Here is a 17,733-nt window from a genome sequence, read left to right as displayed (position 1 = left end):
CTGAAAAAGGAGGATTGTGCATTTGAAGTTAGTCTGGGGCACAGAATCACATCTCAAAACAAAACAAAAACTAAAAATAAAGAAATGTAAATGAATGTGTTCCCTGGTATGTTTCACATAAACCAAATAGTCAATAGGATTCCTACTTTGGGATGCACTTGCTTTCTCCGGCCCAGTAAGCTACCATGACGTGATTTATTTTAAATGGGCTGTGGAAGGATTAAGCAATAGCTCCTACGGCAGAGCAGTAGTGGAGGGTGTGTAGGTTCCCAGCAATAGTAGTGCTTTGTGGAAAAGGCTAAGCTCCGGGAAATGGAAAGAAAAGTGTTGAGTCAGAGTTGAAATGGCAGGTCCTTAGCAGAGGCTGCAATTCTGTGCTTCAGCCAACTCATGTGCTATGCAGAGGCGGCTGGGGGGAAAGTCCAGGACACAGGCAGCCCAATGTCCTGCCTACCAGTACTTATCAAACACTCTTGGCTTACTGTGGAGGAAATCCCGGGAGAAGCAACAAAGAAAACAAAATGGAGGAAGGGACCATAGCCAACTTATAAACCCTTTCCAGGCCTTAGTTTCCTATACTGAAAATAACAGAAATCCCATGATAAAAAAACTACTTTCTTTCATCATCACCTTGACTTTCACCGTGAGGCTTTTCCAGAGAGCTGTCTCAAGTTAGTGAGTCCAGATCAGGCTACAGAATATAGCAACTGTGTTTTTCAAGGTCTTAGGCCTTTTCTCTTCAATGGGAAGTTTAAAGTCAAGTATTTTCATAAGTCTCCAGGAATGACCAAGTGTGTAGGGTATATTAGGCTTTCTGACCAAACTGCTTAACTAATCTAAACATTTGCCAGTCAGAACACCAAGTATTTTATGCCGTCAACTTCCAAAATAGATTGAATCAGGAGTCTCTATCTGGGACTTGGGTGTCTGAATACAAGCATATTGAATAAACAAATTTCCTGACTTACAGAACGACCCTTTTGGAAAAAACTAGTTAAACACTGAGGAGCCAAATGGGTTCAGATTTTCATTTTTTTCATCCTTAGATTTTTGGAGAATGACTAGGTGTATGAGTATGGGGGAGAGGGTCGTCTGTGTGTGTGTAAAAATAAGGTATCAGGTTGGATATGATTAATAACATAATCCATGCTGGGCATCTTTAATTTCAGTATTCAGGAAGCAGAGACAAGTGGGCATCTGAGTTCAAGGCCAGCTAAGACTACACAATGAGACCTTATCTCAAAGAAAGAGAGAAAGGAAGAAAGAAAAAAAGAAAGAAAGGAAGGAAGGAAGGAAGGAAGGAAGGAAGGAAGGAAGGAAGAAAGGAAGAAAGGAAGAAAGGAAGAAAGAAAGAAAGAAAGGAAGAAAGAAAGAAAGAAAGAAAGAAAGAAAGAAAGAAAGACAGACAGACAGACAGACAGACAGACAGACAGAGAGAAATAGCTTAAAGATGAGACCCAGGTCAAAACTCACTTGTTTCACACAGATTTCAATCACTGGATGCTAAAAAAACCCATCTCATCCTAATCGCACAGGCGTCTGTGCTCCTGAAACCACTGCTGGTGGTCAGAGCTGCACCAAACAGCTCCGAATGGTTGCTACCAGCTTCTTCTCGGTAGGTTTGCTAGCCAGTGTTTCTCCCTATTAGTAAATACATTATTTGATTCAGAAACACCCAGTCCTACCTCTCATCTATTAAACAGCCCAGATCTACTGGCAAATCTTAAATGCATATAGGGTTTGAGAAACAACTCTAGCATCCCTGGACAGAACTTTTAGAACGAAGGAGTCAGTTCGATATTACTACCTGATACACAGTCACTCTAAAGACTGTGAGAGTCTACTCTCAAATCTCTCAACCCAAGGGCAAAAACACAGACAGTGTTAACTCTCAGACATTTTGGAAAGTTCCAAGAGATCCAAGGAGGCCAGGTAAGGTGACATGTGCCTCAGGACAGATGGGTACATCTATTGAATTCAAGGATAGCTGATCTACATTATCAAGTGACAGAAATGTCTCAAAAAATAAAAACAAGAGACCTAGGCAGAGCATTTATTTAAAATTTATCTATCAAAGGCACAGTGTTGCACTAAATAGAGTGGCATAGCTTATGATTCCTACCTACAGGCTGAATGATGTCAGCTAATTCTTTGCTAATACTATTTCTAGTGATAAGCAGCTTGTTGGCATACGGTATTACTACTAAGTGCTATTATTTGAATGACAACAACTCCACAGAACAGAACAGCTTCCCATTGAGTTCAGATAAAAACCTTCAGTGTGTAGGCTATAAGCTAGCTGTGAGCCACATAGATAAACCTTTTTAGGACTGCAGATAAGACATTAACAGCCCCCCGCCCCTTTTCATATTTTCAAGCAGCAAAGGGGTCCTTATGAATTAAACACCTGAGATTCCTTTTCCCAAACCACACATAGACAATAAAACAAAGTGAAGTAACTAGATAAGGCTGTGCAATATAGGCAGTGTCCTCATTTTCTATCCCTGAATAGAAACAAACCTTTCTTAGCCAAAATTGAAACAACCTGAAATAACTCACCATCATAGTAAAACTTGACACCCTCTGGCAGAGGCTCATAAGGTGGAGCGAAAACAGGCCCTTTATGTTCTAGGAATTTCCACTTGATGCCTTCTGGATAGCGTTCTTCTTCCCACCTTTTAAAGACAAGGCACAAGCTCATTAAGTGATCACCTTGCTTAATAAAAAGATCCACACCATTAAATTAATTAAAATAATTAACTAAGCTGATGGCATTCAGGGGAACGTTTAGGGGAAAGCAGTCCTATTTGAATGTACAAAGCACAGCCAGACAGGATGCCTTTAGTCCCAGCATTCATTTGGAAGTCAGAGGCCAGCAGAAGGCCCAGGACAGTCAAGGCTACACAGTAAAACCTTATCTCAAGAAAACAAACAGGGGTTGGGGATTTAGCTCAGTGGTAGAGCGCTTGCCTAGCAAGCGCAAGGTTCTGGGTTGGTCCTCAGCAGCTCCGGAAAAAAAAAAAAGAAAAAAAAGAAAAAACAAACAAGCAAACAAAACAAGTGCAAAGAACTGAGACTAGTCAACTGAGGCACACCAAGTGTAAGGCACTTCTGACACATATGGAACTGTCTAGTAGACACTTGACAAAAATCTAAAACTGCAGAGTACATAACTTTCTAAAACATTTTATTTAAAAAAAATCAAGCATATAGAAAAACAATTAACTGCAAATGTATACAATGAACTATTAAGATTTATTACACTTCTATTTTTACTGATCACTTCAAAGTTAGTTGTGGATGTGAAAGTTCTATAAATATTTCAGCAATTATCTTTATAAAACTGATCTTGTACATAATTATAACACATTATCAGACCTAAAAAAAAAAAAAAAAAAAAAAAAACAGTATCTTTAGTGTCATTTTAGTATTTACTCTGATTGTAAATTCACCAGTGAGACCTAGTATTTTACAGGTACAGATCTACTACTGATGGGCTGGACACTGCATTTGGATGTTTCTAACAGCCCCTTTACACTCAGAGAATTACCACCCTTCAGAGTTAGAAAAGAATCAGCCAGATAGAATCCAGCTGATATACAGACTACTTTTAAATTTCTCAAACTCTATCTTTACTGCTACTTCTAAATAAAAGGAATTTTATCAATTCCTGTTCTGGCTTGGGTTTGTTGTTGTTGTCTTTTGAGACTGGGTTTCTCTATATAGCCCTGGCTGTCCTGGAAATAGCTCTGTAGACTAGGCTGGCTCTGAACTCAGAGATCTGTCTACCTCTGCCTCCTGAGTGCTGGAATTGTTCTGCTATTAATCAATTCCAAGTCCCATATTTTAAACATTCAGAATCAGAATAAGAAATAAATGAATCCCTTCAAGCTGTAACAATACTGTTCTATAAAATTGTAGTCAACATACATCGGCAAGTCATTTTCAACAAGAATTATGATCATTTTATGGTTAGAGATGACAGATTTTCAACACTGGAGTTTGCAAAGAATGACAATGGGCAAATCCTTTATACTATATATAAAAGTTAACTCAATATGAACCAGGAAATTAAAATTCTAAATATAAAAGCTAAACCTCATTTGGACATTAAGGGAAATAAAAGGGAACAGTTCCATAACACTGAAATTGGCAGTGATTTCCTGAATACAATAAATGTAAAAGTAACAGCAACAAAACCATATATAAGTTGGACTACCTCAAAATTTTTAAAAATACCTGTGGATCAAATGGAATATTCAAGAAAGGAAGAGCTAACTCACAATGAAAGAAAATAGATAAAAGTTAAAATCTTATAAAGAGTTACTATAATATACAAAGAAATCCTTTATGGGCATAATGGAATTGGCCTACCTTGCCAGTAACTTAGGGGCTAAGGAAAAACAAAAACAAAAAACTAGAGCCAGGAACTCAAGGCCATCCTGAGCAGCAGCAGTAAGGAAAACCGAACAAAGGAAAGCTGAATATTCCTTGAGGTATCTTCCTGTCTTCTACAATGGATACCTCATTCTCTTCAAGGATACAAATTTTCCAACTTTTCTACTTCTACCCCACCAACACTTCTTTTTGTTGCCATCTTAATGGATGTATCTCATTACAGCAATTTATGAGGGCAAAGTTTATGTGCACTTTAAACATACATTTAAATTATAAGTACTTAATATTTCCTTTTTTTAAGATTTTAGAAAGGCTTAGACCTAGAAGGAACAATGAAGACTTTCTATCATCGACAACTATCTTACAAGATAGGACTGTACTACATTACCTGATAACAAAGGCCAGATGCAGAAACACCTAACCCTCAACCTTCTCCTCACCAAATCAGAGAAAATGGTTGCAAGCATGTGAAAGCATCCACAAGTGACTCGTCTGTTTTAATAGTCACAGTGTACTGTAGAGGGGTTCAGAATACCCTTATATTCTTGTCATCAACTCCATTATTTTGAAATTAAGATTACAAACCATGTCTCACAATTCCTCCAAATTCAACATAGTTTTTCTCCAGAACAAATAACTCCCTGACCATTTAAGCCAATTAAGAGATTCAATGAATCACTAAATACAAACTTCAGTTAAACAGAAAAATGTAAAATACCCTCCGATGCTATTGGAGTGACAGGTATTACCATTCAAATAAAATTTGTAGCTTTCTTCTAGCACTGTAACATCAGCACCAAGTAAGAAGGGTAGGCTTAAAAATTCAAGTTAGGTAGCAGGTTTCTTTAAAAAAACAAAAAAAAGTTTCCTTGGAAAGGGAGGAAGTTCAATGTCTAGAAATGAAAATAGAGCAGAAAAGCAGGCCCACATGCTGTTCCAAGTCAAGGTCTCCTGCTGTAGCTTACAATAGACTGTAAAATTTATGAACAATAAAGATTTGTAGATAAAAATCTAAACTACAGATTTCTGGAAGCTGCCTAAAATGAAGAACAGACTCTGATCTGGAAGAAATATCAATAAACCTTATTCTTTAAAGTTTCTTAATTATTTGTGTATGTATTCATTTATTTATGTGTAGGCATTGCCACTGATAAAACCTGGTCTTTCAACACTACCTCCTTTACTATTAATATTATATCCGTAACTTCTCTTTGCCGAGACTTGAAAACTCCAACCCAGCCCTAGTGATGAACTGGCCATCCTCCAAGATTTTTGGTAAAGAGTCATCTGTTTAGAATTAATCTTGTTCTTGGTTTTGGTTTTGACTTGAAAGATGATTGATTTGGGAACAAGATGACGCCTGCCCAGAAGAGGGCAGAGTTATAGAAGGTTATGAACTACCATATGGGATAACTAAGCACAAGACCTTTGCAAGAGCAGCAGGTATTATTCTAGAACACTGAGATACCTCTTTAAGCTCATGCATGCTTTTTTACAACTGAGTGAGCTTGGTTCTATGAGGTCAGCTGAGAGAAAACAAAAAACAAACAAACAAACAAACAAACAAAACAACAACAAAAAAACCCAAATACAACTGAAAACCTATGGAGTTCTCTAACAGGTAAGAGTTAGGGTCACATAAGTTAAATACACTGCATGAACAGATCTACAGCATTCCGCCACCATTTCTAATACTAACTTTATGGAAAAAACATATCAAAGAAAGCAAGAGGGACCTGGGCTATTTTCCCATTCCCATAATTATGAAATAGAGGAAGACAATCAGACTAGGTCTATTTCTGTGGCCAGGACAAACATCTGCAGACTCTGGAGCAGTTCTGGTAGTGTGGTAATCTCTTTCACATGGGATAGTGCTCACACTGTATCACTGGACAGTGTGTAAGAACACATACAAGTTGAACAATGAGATCTGATAAAAGTATAATCTTTAGAAAAAACTGTTCCTTTCCAAACCATCTCTCAAAAACTAGCCAGTCCCCCTTTGAACTAAAAGAAGAATTAAAACAAAAGTTTCTATCTTAGACTTAACGTATGGCAACACTTAATAAGGATTTCAATCCCGCAGGTAAAACTGGGACACTAAAGCCTCACAGGCACCTGATTCTATACACAAAGGTTACACTAAGGCTTTTGGGGGGGTGGGGGCGGGATGCACAGGAGTTCATGGTGCTGGGGTAGCTTTTTTTTTTTTTTTTTTACTTTATGTGAAGGTGTATCTTTGTTTTTTAATTTTTAATTTGTACCAACTAACTGCTAGCAGGATTCTGGTATTGCCACTTCTTTAGCTCATCTATTTTGTGATCTATTTGGTTTTCTATTTTGTGAACATATGTCCTTCCTCACCTCTCTCCCTAAAGGCAATCTAGAATTTTATCAGTCGTCTTGCTGCTGATTGGTTTTAAGAAAGAGCTGACAACCAATAGTTGGGCAGAAAGTGGCAGCCGGGGTTGAGGGTGTGGGTATGGTGGGGTATTGTGAAACCTGTGAGGAGAGAAAAGTAGATATAGAAGATATGGAAGATTTCAAAGCACACAAAGGAGAACACAGACCAGAGGGGAGAATAGATATATGAGCTTGTCATGTGGCAGATCACAGACAAGGTAGTCAGGCTAAGTTAGATGAGCTAACTGGGAGACTGCCCCAGCCAAAGACCTAAAGGAGGAGAGGTATAAAAGTTGTTTCACTATGCAAACAAACTCTAGGGAAATCAATGAAAAGTGAAATAAAGGCCTAAGAAAAGAAAATAAACATTCTTTCCTTGCCTTCCTTTGGCTCATAGAAGGATAGGGCTCCTCTGCCTTGTCATATTTCTTTCCTACACTTTCCTATTAACTCCAAGGCCTCACAGCAACTGAGTACAGGGACATTTATTTCTGCTCCACTGCTCCCTTCACGTCCCTGGGCACTGCTGGTTCCCATTCCTCAGAGGTGCTGGGAACATCAGAGAGTAACACATAAACCAGTTTGGAAAGAACAAACCAAACTGTGAGCAAAGATTATGGTTACTCCAAGGAGATATATAATTACGTGTGTGTGTGTGTGTGTGTGTGTGTGAGGAGAGAGAGAGAGAGAGAGAGAGAGAGAGAGAGAGAGAGAGAGAGAGAGAGAGAGAGAAAATAAATGGAGAAAGAAAGGTAAAAGACATTTTTTCCCTGACTCAATCTCTGGCTCACTTGAAAACTTTCAACAAAAATATAAATTAAACATTTCTGGTATAATAGTTAATTAGTAAAAAAAAAATCAAGAGAAGCAAACTTAATAGGCATTTTAAAATTTCCAAAGAAGAAAATAAAAGTCCAATATTAACTAATGTACTTCTCAAAACTAACCTGTCATCGCTACCCTCTACCTTCACATGTACAACCATCCTAACACTTACACCTACTAATCTTTCCCAATCCCACAGACAGCAGGCAGATAAAAATTATGGCATTTTCTTTGCATCTCTGATTTCTTGTTAAATTACCAATGTTTACAAATCCTTTATTTGCATCGATGAGTATTATGTTCCTCATTTTTGAAATGTCACTCTTGTCTTGCAAGAACTTTTTTTTTTTTAAAGATTTATTTTATGTGAGCACACTGTAGCTGTCTTCAGACACACCAGAAGAGGGCATCGGATCCCATTACAGATGGTTGTGAGCCACCATGTGGTTGCTGGGAATTGAACTCAGGACCTCTGGAAGAACAGTCAGTGCTCTTCACCCCTGAGCCATCTTTCCAGCCCTTGCAAGAACTTTTTAACATAAGTATTAGCACTTTGTATTATAAATGTATTCCTTAAGTAATTATGTATGCTCATCATAGGCACACAGACACATACAGACACACAGACACACACACACGAGCACACTGAGCACACTGAGCACACTGAGCACATGTAGATGAGGTTAATCTCAAGCACTGTTCCTTAGGAGTCATTCACCTTATTTTTTTGTTTTGTTTTGAGGCAGGGACTCTACATAGACCTGGCTGTCCTGAAACTCACGATGTAGACCAGGCTGACCTATAACTCATAAAGATACTTCTACCTATGCTGGGATAAAAGGTACTCAATACTCTGACTCTCCACCTTGTTTTCTGAGACAGTCTTTCTCATTGGAAGTTAGGACTCAATGACTGATATAGATAAGAGTCAGGGAGCCCTAAAAATGTACCCATCTCTGCCTTCCCAGCACAAGAATTTTAAGCACATAGGGTGCCAGGAATCAAACTCAAGCTCTTAGGCAAGTACTTTATTGGCGGTCTGATTTGGATGCTGAGAACCAATCTTCCTTCCCTCTGAAAGAACAGCATTATTCTTAACACCTGAGCCATCTATCCAGCCCTAGATTAATTTTTTTTTAATGACATAAAACTGTCTGGTGTAGAGTACTTTAGGTTTCAATCACAACAACAACAAACCTTTTATTAGCTTGTGTGTGTGTGGATGCATAGAGCTACAGTACTCAAGTGGCAATTTACAGGAGCTGGTTCTCTTTCTTCCTTGTGAACTTGCCAATCAAACTCAGGTGATCAGGCCTGGCAATAGGTGCCCTTAACCAATAAGCAATCTTGCTACTTTAAAAACTTCTGGGCCACTGTAAAGGTGATTTTTTTTTTTTTGAAGCCTAGCAACCTGAGTTTGATCCCTAGCATCTATGTAGAGGGGAAAGGAAGGAGAATAACAATTCTAAAAAAGGTGCCCTTCACACATTCTGTGTAATACACACTCAACCCACACATTTCTTTTTTCTTTTTTTTCTTCCTCAATAAATTTTTAACTGTTTTCAGGTATGTTTTTGGGAAGGTATGGGATCATGTGCATGTATTCCCATGGTAGTGCATGTGCTTGTGTACACACTCATGTGTTTATGTGTGTATACGAGAGATAGATGTCAAGTGTTTTCCTCATTGCTATCTACCTTATTTTTTATAATTAACAGATTCTCTAACTGAACACGGAATTCTTGAATCTAGCTAGGCTGGCTGGCTGGCAAGTTTCAGAAATCTAGCTGTCTCTTGCCTCCTCAGCATAAGGATTACAGATGTGTCCTGCTGTGCTCTGCTTTTTAAATGGGTGCTGGGAATCTGAATTCAGGTCCTCATGCTTGTGAAGCAAGCAATTTACCAACAGGTCTCTTACTACAGCCTGAAATTTTCAATTCTGACATGTCAAGTTAGTAATTTCATTATGGTTCTGCTTACATTTTTCTTCAAAAAAATCCCTACTTTTTTATAATTATACAAACATTCATCAAGACTTTTGTGTGGAGGTTTCTGTTGCTGCTGTTTTAACAAATTGGCAGTTTTATGAACATGATTTATAGAAGAAAAGAAGAACCCTTTACATAGTAAAATACTTTTCTAACACCAATAATGAACCGAGTACTCCAAAAGGACACAGGAAAGTATACTGGTAACTCTTAGCGTAAAGATAGAATGTATGAGATAGCCAAACTCAGCCTGATTAAATATTACATAGAATACACATGTGCACTTAGACATTATACCACTAGTAGGTACAATTTGAATTAAATAAATGAATGAATAAATTCATTTTGAATTCCCTTCTATATATAGGCTAATTCTACAGTCAATTCTATTCAATGAGAAAAAACTAGTTTTGAGATCCTCTAGATTTAGCACCAGTAAATTACTAGGATCTGAAAACTTATCTGTTCTTCTAGAGAATCTGTAAGTACTTCTCCATCAAATGTCAGGAGATTAACCTTAATATTTCCACTCCTGTTTAACTGGTCTGCACAATGAGAGTGCTGACACCTTAACCCAGGGCTGACGTGTTACCATTTCCACTTCTGCTCCTCTTCCTTTTTCGGCTTCTTTTTCTTATTATCTGGCTCAGCAACCTTTTTATCTTTATCTTTATTCTTGGGCTTTTTAAGTTTGCCATCCTACAAAGAAACAGACAGAAAGCACTTAAGACAGAACTGATTACACACCTGGAAGCTGTTTTTTTGGACGTTAGGAAGAAAAACGATGAACAAAAATGCTGGAACTGGAAAAGATCTTATATCTAATTCCTTCCTGCCATCAAAAGAGAAAAATTTACAGATATTTTACAATTAAGTCAATACTGCCCCCAATCTCTCTAGCAAACAATTACTCAGGAATACAACATGGGAACACCTGGGGAACTGAAGTAATCCCAGGGTTTTTTCCTCATTTACTTTAAAGTGTGTTCATCTTTAATCTCTTCAAATCCAACAAAGTGTAGAAAAAGACATGCAATGAAGATTTAGTATTTGATCCAAAGGGAATTCTGTGCCTCAGTTACTATTGTTTATATACACAAAGACAATGTATTCTCAACCGCCAACTGCTCACAGTGGCAAAACAAGAACACCAGTCAAGCATGATGGTGCACACCTGTTGATCCTGGCACTAAGGAAGCTGGAGCAGGGCTGTCATGCCTTCAGCCTGGATACATAGTAAAAGCCAGTCTCCAAAAAAAAAAAAAAAAAAAAAGCCAGGCATGGTGGTAGCACACACCTTTAACCCCAGTATTAGGGAAGCAAGAGGCAAGTGGGTCTCTTGAGTTTAAGATCAGCCTGATTCACAGAGCACCAGGACAACCAGGGCTAACACAGAGAAACCTTGTCTTAAACAAAAAAAACAAACAAACAAAAACTTTACTGCTAGGTTAGGGAAGAGTCTGTTTACTTCAAGGATCCTAGTCCTGAGAGACTATGTTCCATACCCACATCCATTTTCTAAGGAAATAATAAATGGACTCAGTGGATTAAAACAAAACAACAACAACAACAACATATGAGAGGCAAGGTTGGGAGAGAGGTAGGACAGGAATTGGAAGGAAGCGAACGAAGGATGAATTTAATAAACTCACAGTTGAGAGTACTTTGTCTTTGTGTGTCTAAACAGCAGTGACGTAGTCACAGGAGTTCAAGGCCAGACAGACTGGGTCACAAAGTGAGATTCTATCTTAAAAACACAAAATAGGCTATTATCTTCAATCTTAGTATTAGGAGACAGAGGCAGAGGGATCTTTTTAAGTTTGAGGCTCACCTTGGGTGTGCATATGTGTATGAAACTATTAAAACAAAAAAAGCTTCAAACCTAAGAGTAAAATTTACCACTAAAGGAAGACAAATCCAAAACACATATCCCAGCTAAAATGTGACTCAACAAGTAAAGAGCCGTATTCAACAGAGTCTAATTTCTTCTGAAGAACTTGTAACTTTGATCTACATTTTCAGCATAACATGAGGCTTTACTTATATATAGCAATGAAAGATAATTTATGGAATGGCACAGCTAGAAACCATTCGGTTTCCTCTCTTCCAGCCATAATCAAGCTAGTTCTGAAATCAGTTTTCCATTTGATCAAGGTTATATAGCTGTTTCTGAGCACAATGAAACCCTAATATGAAACCCTAAATATATTTTAAAATCAAACAAACAAACACCAACAGAATATGATGAATGAAAATGGATAGAGAACACCCTGTGGGTCTGTAATAAGACGGTATTCAAAGCAGTAATAAACTTAGATCTTTAAGCAATGATTTTTAAGGACAAAAAGCAAATGCTATACTACTGCACTGTAAGTAGCCATAAGGAATACAAGTGTGCAAGTAGGATAGCATCAAAATACCCTGTTGGTGGAAAGTGGTAGCTTGTGTCTAAAAATCCCTGTAGCAGAGGGTGAGGTAGGAGGATGGCCAGGAGTTCAAGGCCAGCCTGGGTTACAGAGTAAAACTCCAAGTTAAAGTACGAAGTCGGCCGGATAGTGCACACCTTTAATCTTCCTGTTTGGGAGGCAGAGGAAAGGGATCTTTTCTGAGTTTGAAGCCAATGTGGTCTACACAGAAGCTCCAGATTAGCCAGGACTACACAATGAGACACATCTCAAACAAAACAGAAGTAGACACTAAAGAGGGGGCTCAGCAACTCTGACTCTTCTCGCAGAGGCTATTTCATGTTTCCACACACACAGTAGTTCACAATCATCTCAAACTCCAATTCCAGAGACAAGATGTTCTCTTCTAATTTTTGCAGGCACTGGACACACACATGGCACATATATATACACATGGGCAAAATCTCATACATATAAAATTTTACAATCTTAATTAAAAAAGGAGGGGAGTAGAGAGATAGCCCAGATTTAACCGCACTTGTTCTTGCAGAGAGGACTAGGTTTGGTTCCCAGGATCCATATGGTGTCTTAAAACCAACTAATGGTTAATCCCAGAGGATTGAAGCCCTCCTTCTGGTTCATGTGAGCTATGCATGTGGTGAACACAAATACTCATGGGAAAAACACATACCTAAAATACCTGTAATGATAAATTTAAAAGTAAATAAAACTGTTTCATATGCTTTGATTATGTTAATCTTCATAGTCTACTGGAAAGGCTTTTGGAACCACGTGAACACAACTCAGAGCCATGATAGTAGAATGGGTTCTGCTAATGTATAATGGAAGATGGAAGATCTGGGAACCTAGACTGAAGGGTGGGGAGAAATAAGTAGAAAAAGAGCAATTCACCTCTCTATTCCCAAAGTGCAGATACAATGACCATCTACCGTATAATCCTGATACCATACATGTATGCCCTGAAAGATTATAGCCTCAAACCATAGTAAAAAATAGGAGTCTTTTTCTAGAAGTTGATTTTGTTACAAAATTTGTCACAACAATAACTACTACAAGAACTTTGTACTGAGAAGTGGAGCTGTTGCTCTGCCCAGCCAGGTCATTTGTAGAACTGTTGAATTGCTTTATGGATCCATTTGAATGTAGAATTTTTTTTCAGGCCTATGAAATGGACAAGCCCTAGAATTCTGGAAATAAAGATTAATGGACCATACTGGTGGGAGTGCAAAAGACACAAATGCTGAAGATAGAAATACAGAGAAGTAATTTGCCAGCTTGTGAGGGGCAGATTACATGAGGGACTGGATTTAACATTTGTTATTATCATATTTAGGAAAATAGTCTAGCTATATTCTTCTGCCTGTGTCCTGAGAACATCAGTAAGGTCAAGTCAAAAGCAATAGAATAATTTTTGGTGGAAAAAAGTCTTTTAAAAAAAAGATTTATTTATTTCATGTATATAAGTACACTGTAGCTGTCTTCAGACACAGCAGAAGAGGGCACTGACTCCCATGTTGTGAGCTACCATGTGGTTGCTGGGAATTGAACTCAGGACCTCTGGAAGAGCAGTCAGTGCTCTTAACCACCAAGCCATCTCTCCAGCCTGCATATCAAGTTCTTAACACTGTGATAAATGGAATTTTTAGTTTTCACTGTGTAGCCCAGGCTAGACTTTGATCTCATAAAATCTCCCACCTCACTCTTCAAAATGCTGAGATTACAATTTGCAGTCACCGTACCTGATCAAATTACTTTTTCTGTCCCCCCTGAATACAAGGTCTCATTACATATCCCCATGTAACCTCAAACTCATATGCCTGTCCCTGCCTCCTGAGTGCTGGGATTAAAGGTGCACGCTACCACCCTTAGATAACAATCTTAAAAGCTCACCCAACTATCACTATCATTACTGCTGATACTCTTCAACCTATCCACGTTTAAGCCCATTTTTTCCACCACATTGACTAACCTCTCATAAAGAACATAAAAGTCAAGAATTCTACTTAAGAGTCTAAAGAATTGCTGATGTCTTTTTAAAAAGTTTCTTGCTAACAACTCTATAGTACAAGACATAAAAAAAGGAAAGAAAAGAACTGCATTATTCTATTTACATCTACCACAAGCACCAAGTAGAATACTTGAAAAAGCACTTGAACTAAAGTTAAGGAAGGAAGGAAGGAAGGAAGGAAGGAAGGAAGGAAGGAAGGAAGGAAGGAAGGAAGGAAGGTTGGTTATAAAACAGTAGACAGGAGGAGAAAATGCGTGTTCCAGATAGAAGAACACCATGCACTACACACAGAACTCTGGAGCACAAAAATCTGGTGTGAAAAACAGGCAGCCAGTGTGGCCAGAGTAAGGTGAGCTTATGAGGAACAAAATGAAGGCACAAGAAGCAGAGGCCAGATGGAGGAGTGATGCCCCAGAGCTTAGATTTTGCCCTACAACCAAAAGGGCACTCAGTAAAGGACTTTAAATCAGGGCGGTTCTTTAAAATGAGCAAAGAGCATGCTTCATGGGACATGAAATATTGTTAAGACAGAATCTTCGGAGTTGATAAATGTTTCTTATGAACAGCATTCTGCACACCTACAGGTGGCACACTTTCTCTATCAGTATCAACACAAGCTATGAATAGACAGAGTAGACTACTCAGGGTGGCTGATACCCCAGACACTTCAAAATCTTAGCACACTCAGTGTCACAGCCACAACTTGTTTGTAAAACTTTTCCCTGCTCTTACTACTACAACAAACGAAAAAAGTTCTAAAACTCATTTGACGTCAAGAGCTATTTTAGGACCAATGAGATGACTCAACAGTTAAAGGTACTTGCTATCAAAACTAAGAACCCCAGTTCAATTTCCAGGAGACTCGACTTCTCAAAGCTGTCCTCTGACTTCCTTATGTGCATCATAATGTGCGTGCACGCACAAACACACACAATTAAAAAAAATACTCATGTTTTTTAAGGCTGCTTTATAGAAATGTAAACCTCAAAACCTTTTACTAACCTCCTCTTCTTCTAGTTTTCGTTTCTTCTCCTTCTTGATATCTTCTGTCTTAATTTTCTTAGGCTTATAATCAGCACTAGAAAGGGGAACATAAATATGCAGTTAATGCAACTAGAACTCAAGAGTTCTCGCCTACAGGATTAGGATTTCCCAGTTCTTTGAAGTACCTATGGCAGATGTGACTGCTGTTACTCTTGCTGGGCATTCTACAGTAGTGAAGATGAGATTAAGGTCTGGAGAGGTGCTCAAGCTGCTAAAACACTGGCTGCTCTTGCAGAGAACCTCAACTTAGTGACCAGCACCCACATGGGACAGCTCACAACTATCTGTAACTCCAGTTCTAGAGGACCTGATGAATTCTTTAGGCTTCTGTGGGTATCAGGCATGCATATGGTACACATATACATGTTCAGGATCATAGACATAAAATAAGAAATAAAATAAAGCTAAAAGACAGAAACAGATAGAGACCCATAGATGTAATGCTATGAGGAACTGCCTGACATGGATGCTGGCAAACAAACGGGTTCTTGAGAACAGCAAGCACTCATATTCATGTGGACAACTTGTACTGTTCTCCTAAAGAACATTCTCAGCCTCCTTAGAGACATGGTTTCTCAGGAGCATGGAGCTCACTAAGCTAGACTAAATAGCCAGCAAGCCCTAGGGATTCTCCTGTCTCTGCCTTTCCCAGCCCTAGTATGCTCAACCACACCTAAAACTTGTATGTGGGCTCTGGATCAAACTCATGCTTGCAAAGTAAGCATTTTATCAACTGTGCTACAGCCTCAGCATTCTATCTTAAATCTGGTGACTATTCCTAGAATCTAGTAAGCTACATACTCAAACTAATAAAATAGAGTACATTATCATTGGATGAATCGAGGAAAGAGGTAAATGTAAGCCTTGAATAATATCAACTTCACTATCTCTGTACACTAAAGGTTCTCTTATATATCAAAAGGCATAGATCCTAGAAGAAAAGAGAAGTGAGGTAGCGTCTCAGGTAGACCAAACCAGCCTCAGATTCACTATGAAGTCAAGAATGAGCGAGTTTCCAAGCCTCTTGCCCCCACTTCCCACATGCTGGTATATGAGGTGTATACTACCGCACCCAGTTTTATAAGGTGCTGGGATCAACCTACGGCTTTCTGTGTGGTAGATAAGCATTCTACCAATTGAGCTATATCTCTAACGAAAAAGTTCTCAATTTTCTTGTGGTACAAAATTGAAAAACTTCCAAGGCACTAAGATAGTTTATCCTTCACTAATTCTGTAAGATCTGAAATGTTTATACTAAACATGTATTATCTTTTAATAAGAAAAGCACATTACACATAACCCATAAATTAATTTACTAGCAAACCCATTTCTCATAAGTCAGTCTACTAACCACAAATGCCAATTAATATATTTTTATTTACTATAGATATACACATATTTATTCTTAAAACCTTTTCCTTTTGTTTTTCTTTTCTTTTTTTTTTTTTTTTTCTTTTTTCAAAAAGGGTTTTTCTGTGTAGCCCTGGCTGTCCTAGAGCTTGCTCTATAGATCTGGCTGGCCTTGAACTTAAGATTCACCTGCCTCTGCTTTTTGAGTACTGGGATTAAAGGTGGGTGCCATCATGCCTGGCTCTGGCCTTTTCCTTTTACAAATTTTTGAAGTATCTCTTTTCTTTTATAATTCATTTTTTAATGTTTTATAAACTTTATTATTTAAAAAACAACTCTTCCAAATGACCAAACTAAAACTAACTAGATCAAGCTCAATGAACATCTATGTTTAGAATAGGCACTCGGAATGAAGTTCTACAACTTCAAAAAGTTCAATTTTACATTTTCGGTATTGAATGTAGTTTATGCCCTTATCTACCACCAAAGGAGGGGAATGGGAAAAACACACACAACAAATCAGAAGTAGACAAACAATTAGCTTTATGTCCTTCCACAGTGCAGTCAGTGCTTCCTCGCCCTCTCAATTATTCAGCCTTTCCTAGTCTCTCTCTTCAAAGTGTTGGTAGATTCTAAGAGAGAAAGTGGTTTTTTTCTTCCTGAGATTATGTGACCTTGCCCAATTTTTTACCATCAGTAATAAGGCAGCAACAAACATTCTTTTCAAGTTGAAATTTCTTTAAGCATTCCCTTTTAATCAGAAAGGAAGAAACACATACTCATCTTCATCCCGAGGCCTCTTCAGTGGCTTTATATCCTCTTTTGGAGGAGCAAAATAGCCATCATCTTCAGGCTCGTCTTTAATTCGTGGTGGACTAAATAAAGAGGGAAAAAAAACAAACCAGCTGGTTACTAATTACTAGAATGTCAGAACTGTGTTAAATAGCAGAGTAGGTGCCCTGCCTAGTTTTATGTCCACCTGACACAAGCTAGAGAACCTGAAAGGAGGGGCCCTCAACTAAGAAAACACCTCCCTAAGATAAAATTGTAGGGCATTTTCTTAATTAGTGACTGATCTAGGAGGGCTCAGCCCTTTGTGTGTAGGATCACCCCTGGGTTGTTGGTCCTGAGCACTACAAGAAAGCAGGCTGAGCAAGCCATGACAGGCGAGCCAGTAAGCAGCACTCCTCCATGGCCTCTGCCCTATCTTTAGGTTCCAGCCCTGAATTCCTTCAGTAATAAACAGTACTGTGGGGAAAAAAAAATGCTAGTGAGGATGTAAACTGGTACA

At 38.4% G+C, this 17,733-nt stretch overlaps 1 protein-coding gene across 1 annotated transcript in view; it reads right to left on the bottom strand.

The window, feature by feature from the left end:
- The window catches only part of Top1 (DNA topoisomerase I), an 81,413-nt gene that overhangs the window by 25,082 nt on the left and 38,598 nt on the right, over positions 1-17,733 (bottom strand). The window contains exons 6-9 of the mRNA XM_032904664.1: positions 17,222-17,317; positions 15,051-15,126; positions 10,207-10,313; positions 2,560-2,675 (exon numbers count right to left, since the gene is read on the bottom strand). Of these exons, the coding sequence (XP_032760555.1) occupies positions 2,560-2,675; positions 10,207-10,313; positions 15,051-15,126; positions 17,222-17,317 (395 nt within the window). The remainder of the gene's footprint in view (positions 1-2,559; positions 2,676-10,206; positions 10,314-15,050; positions 15,127-17,221; positions 17,318-17,733) is intronic.

The sequence above is a fragment of the Rattus rattus genome, chromosome 5 (genome assembly GCF_011064425.1).
Source record: "Rattus rattus isolate New Zealand chromosome 5, Rrattus_CSIRO_v1, whole genome shotgun sequence".
Lineage (NCBI taxonomy): Eukaryota > Metazoa > Chordata > Mammalia > Rodentia > Muridae > Rattus > Rattus rattus.
The sequence above is the reverse complement of the archived record's forward strand: the minus strand, read 5'-3'. Positions and strand labels throughout refer to the sequence as shown.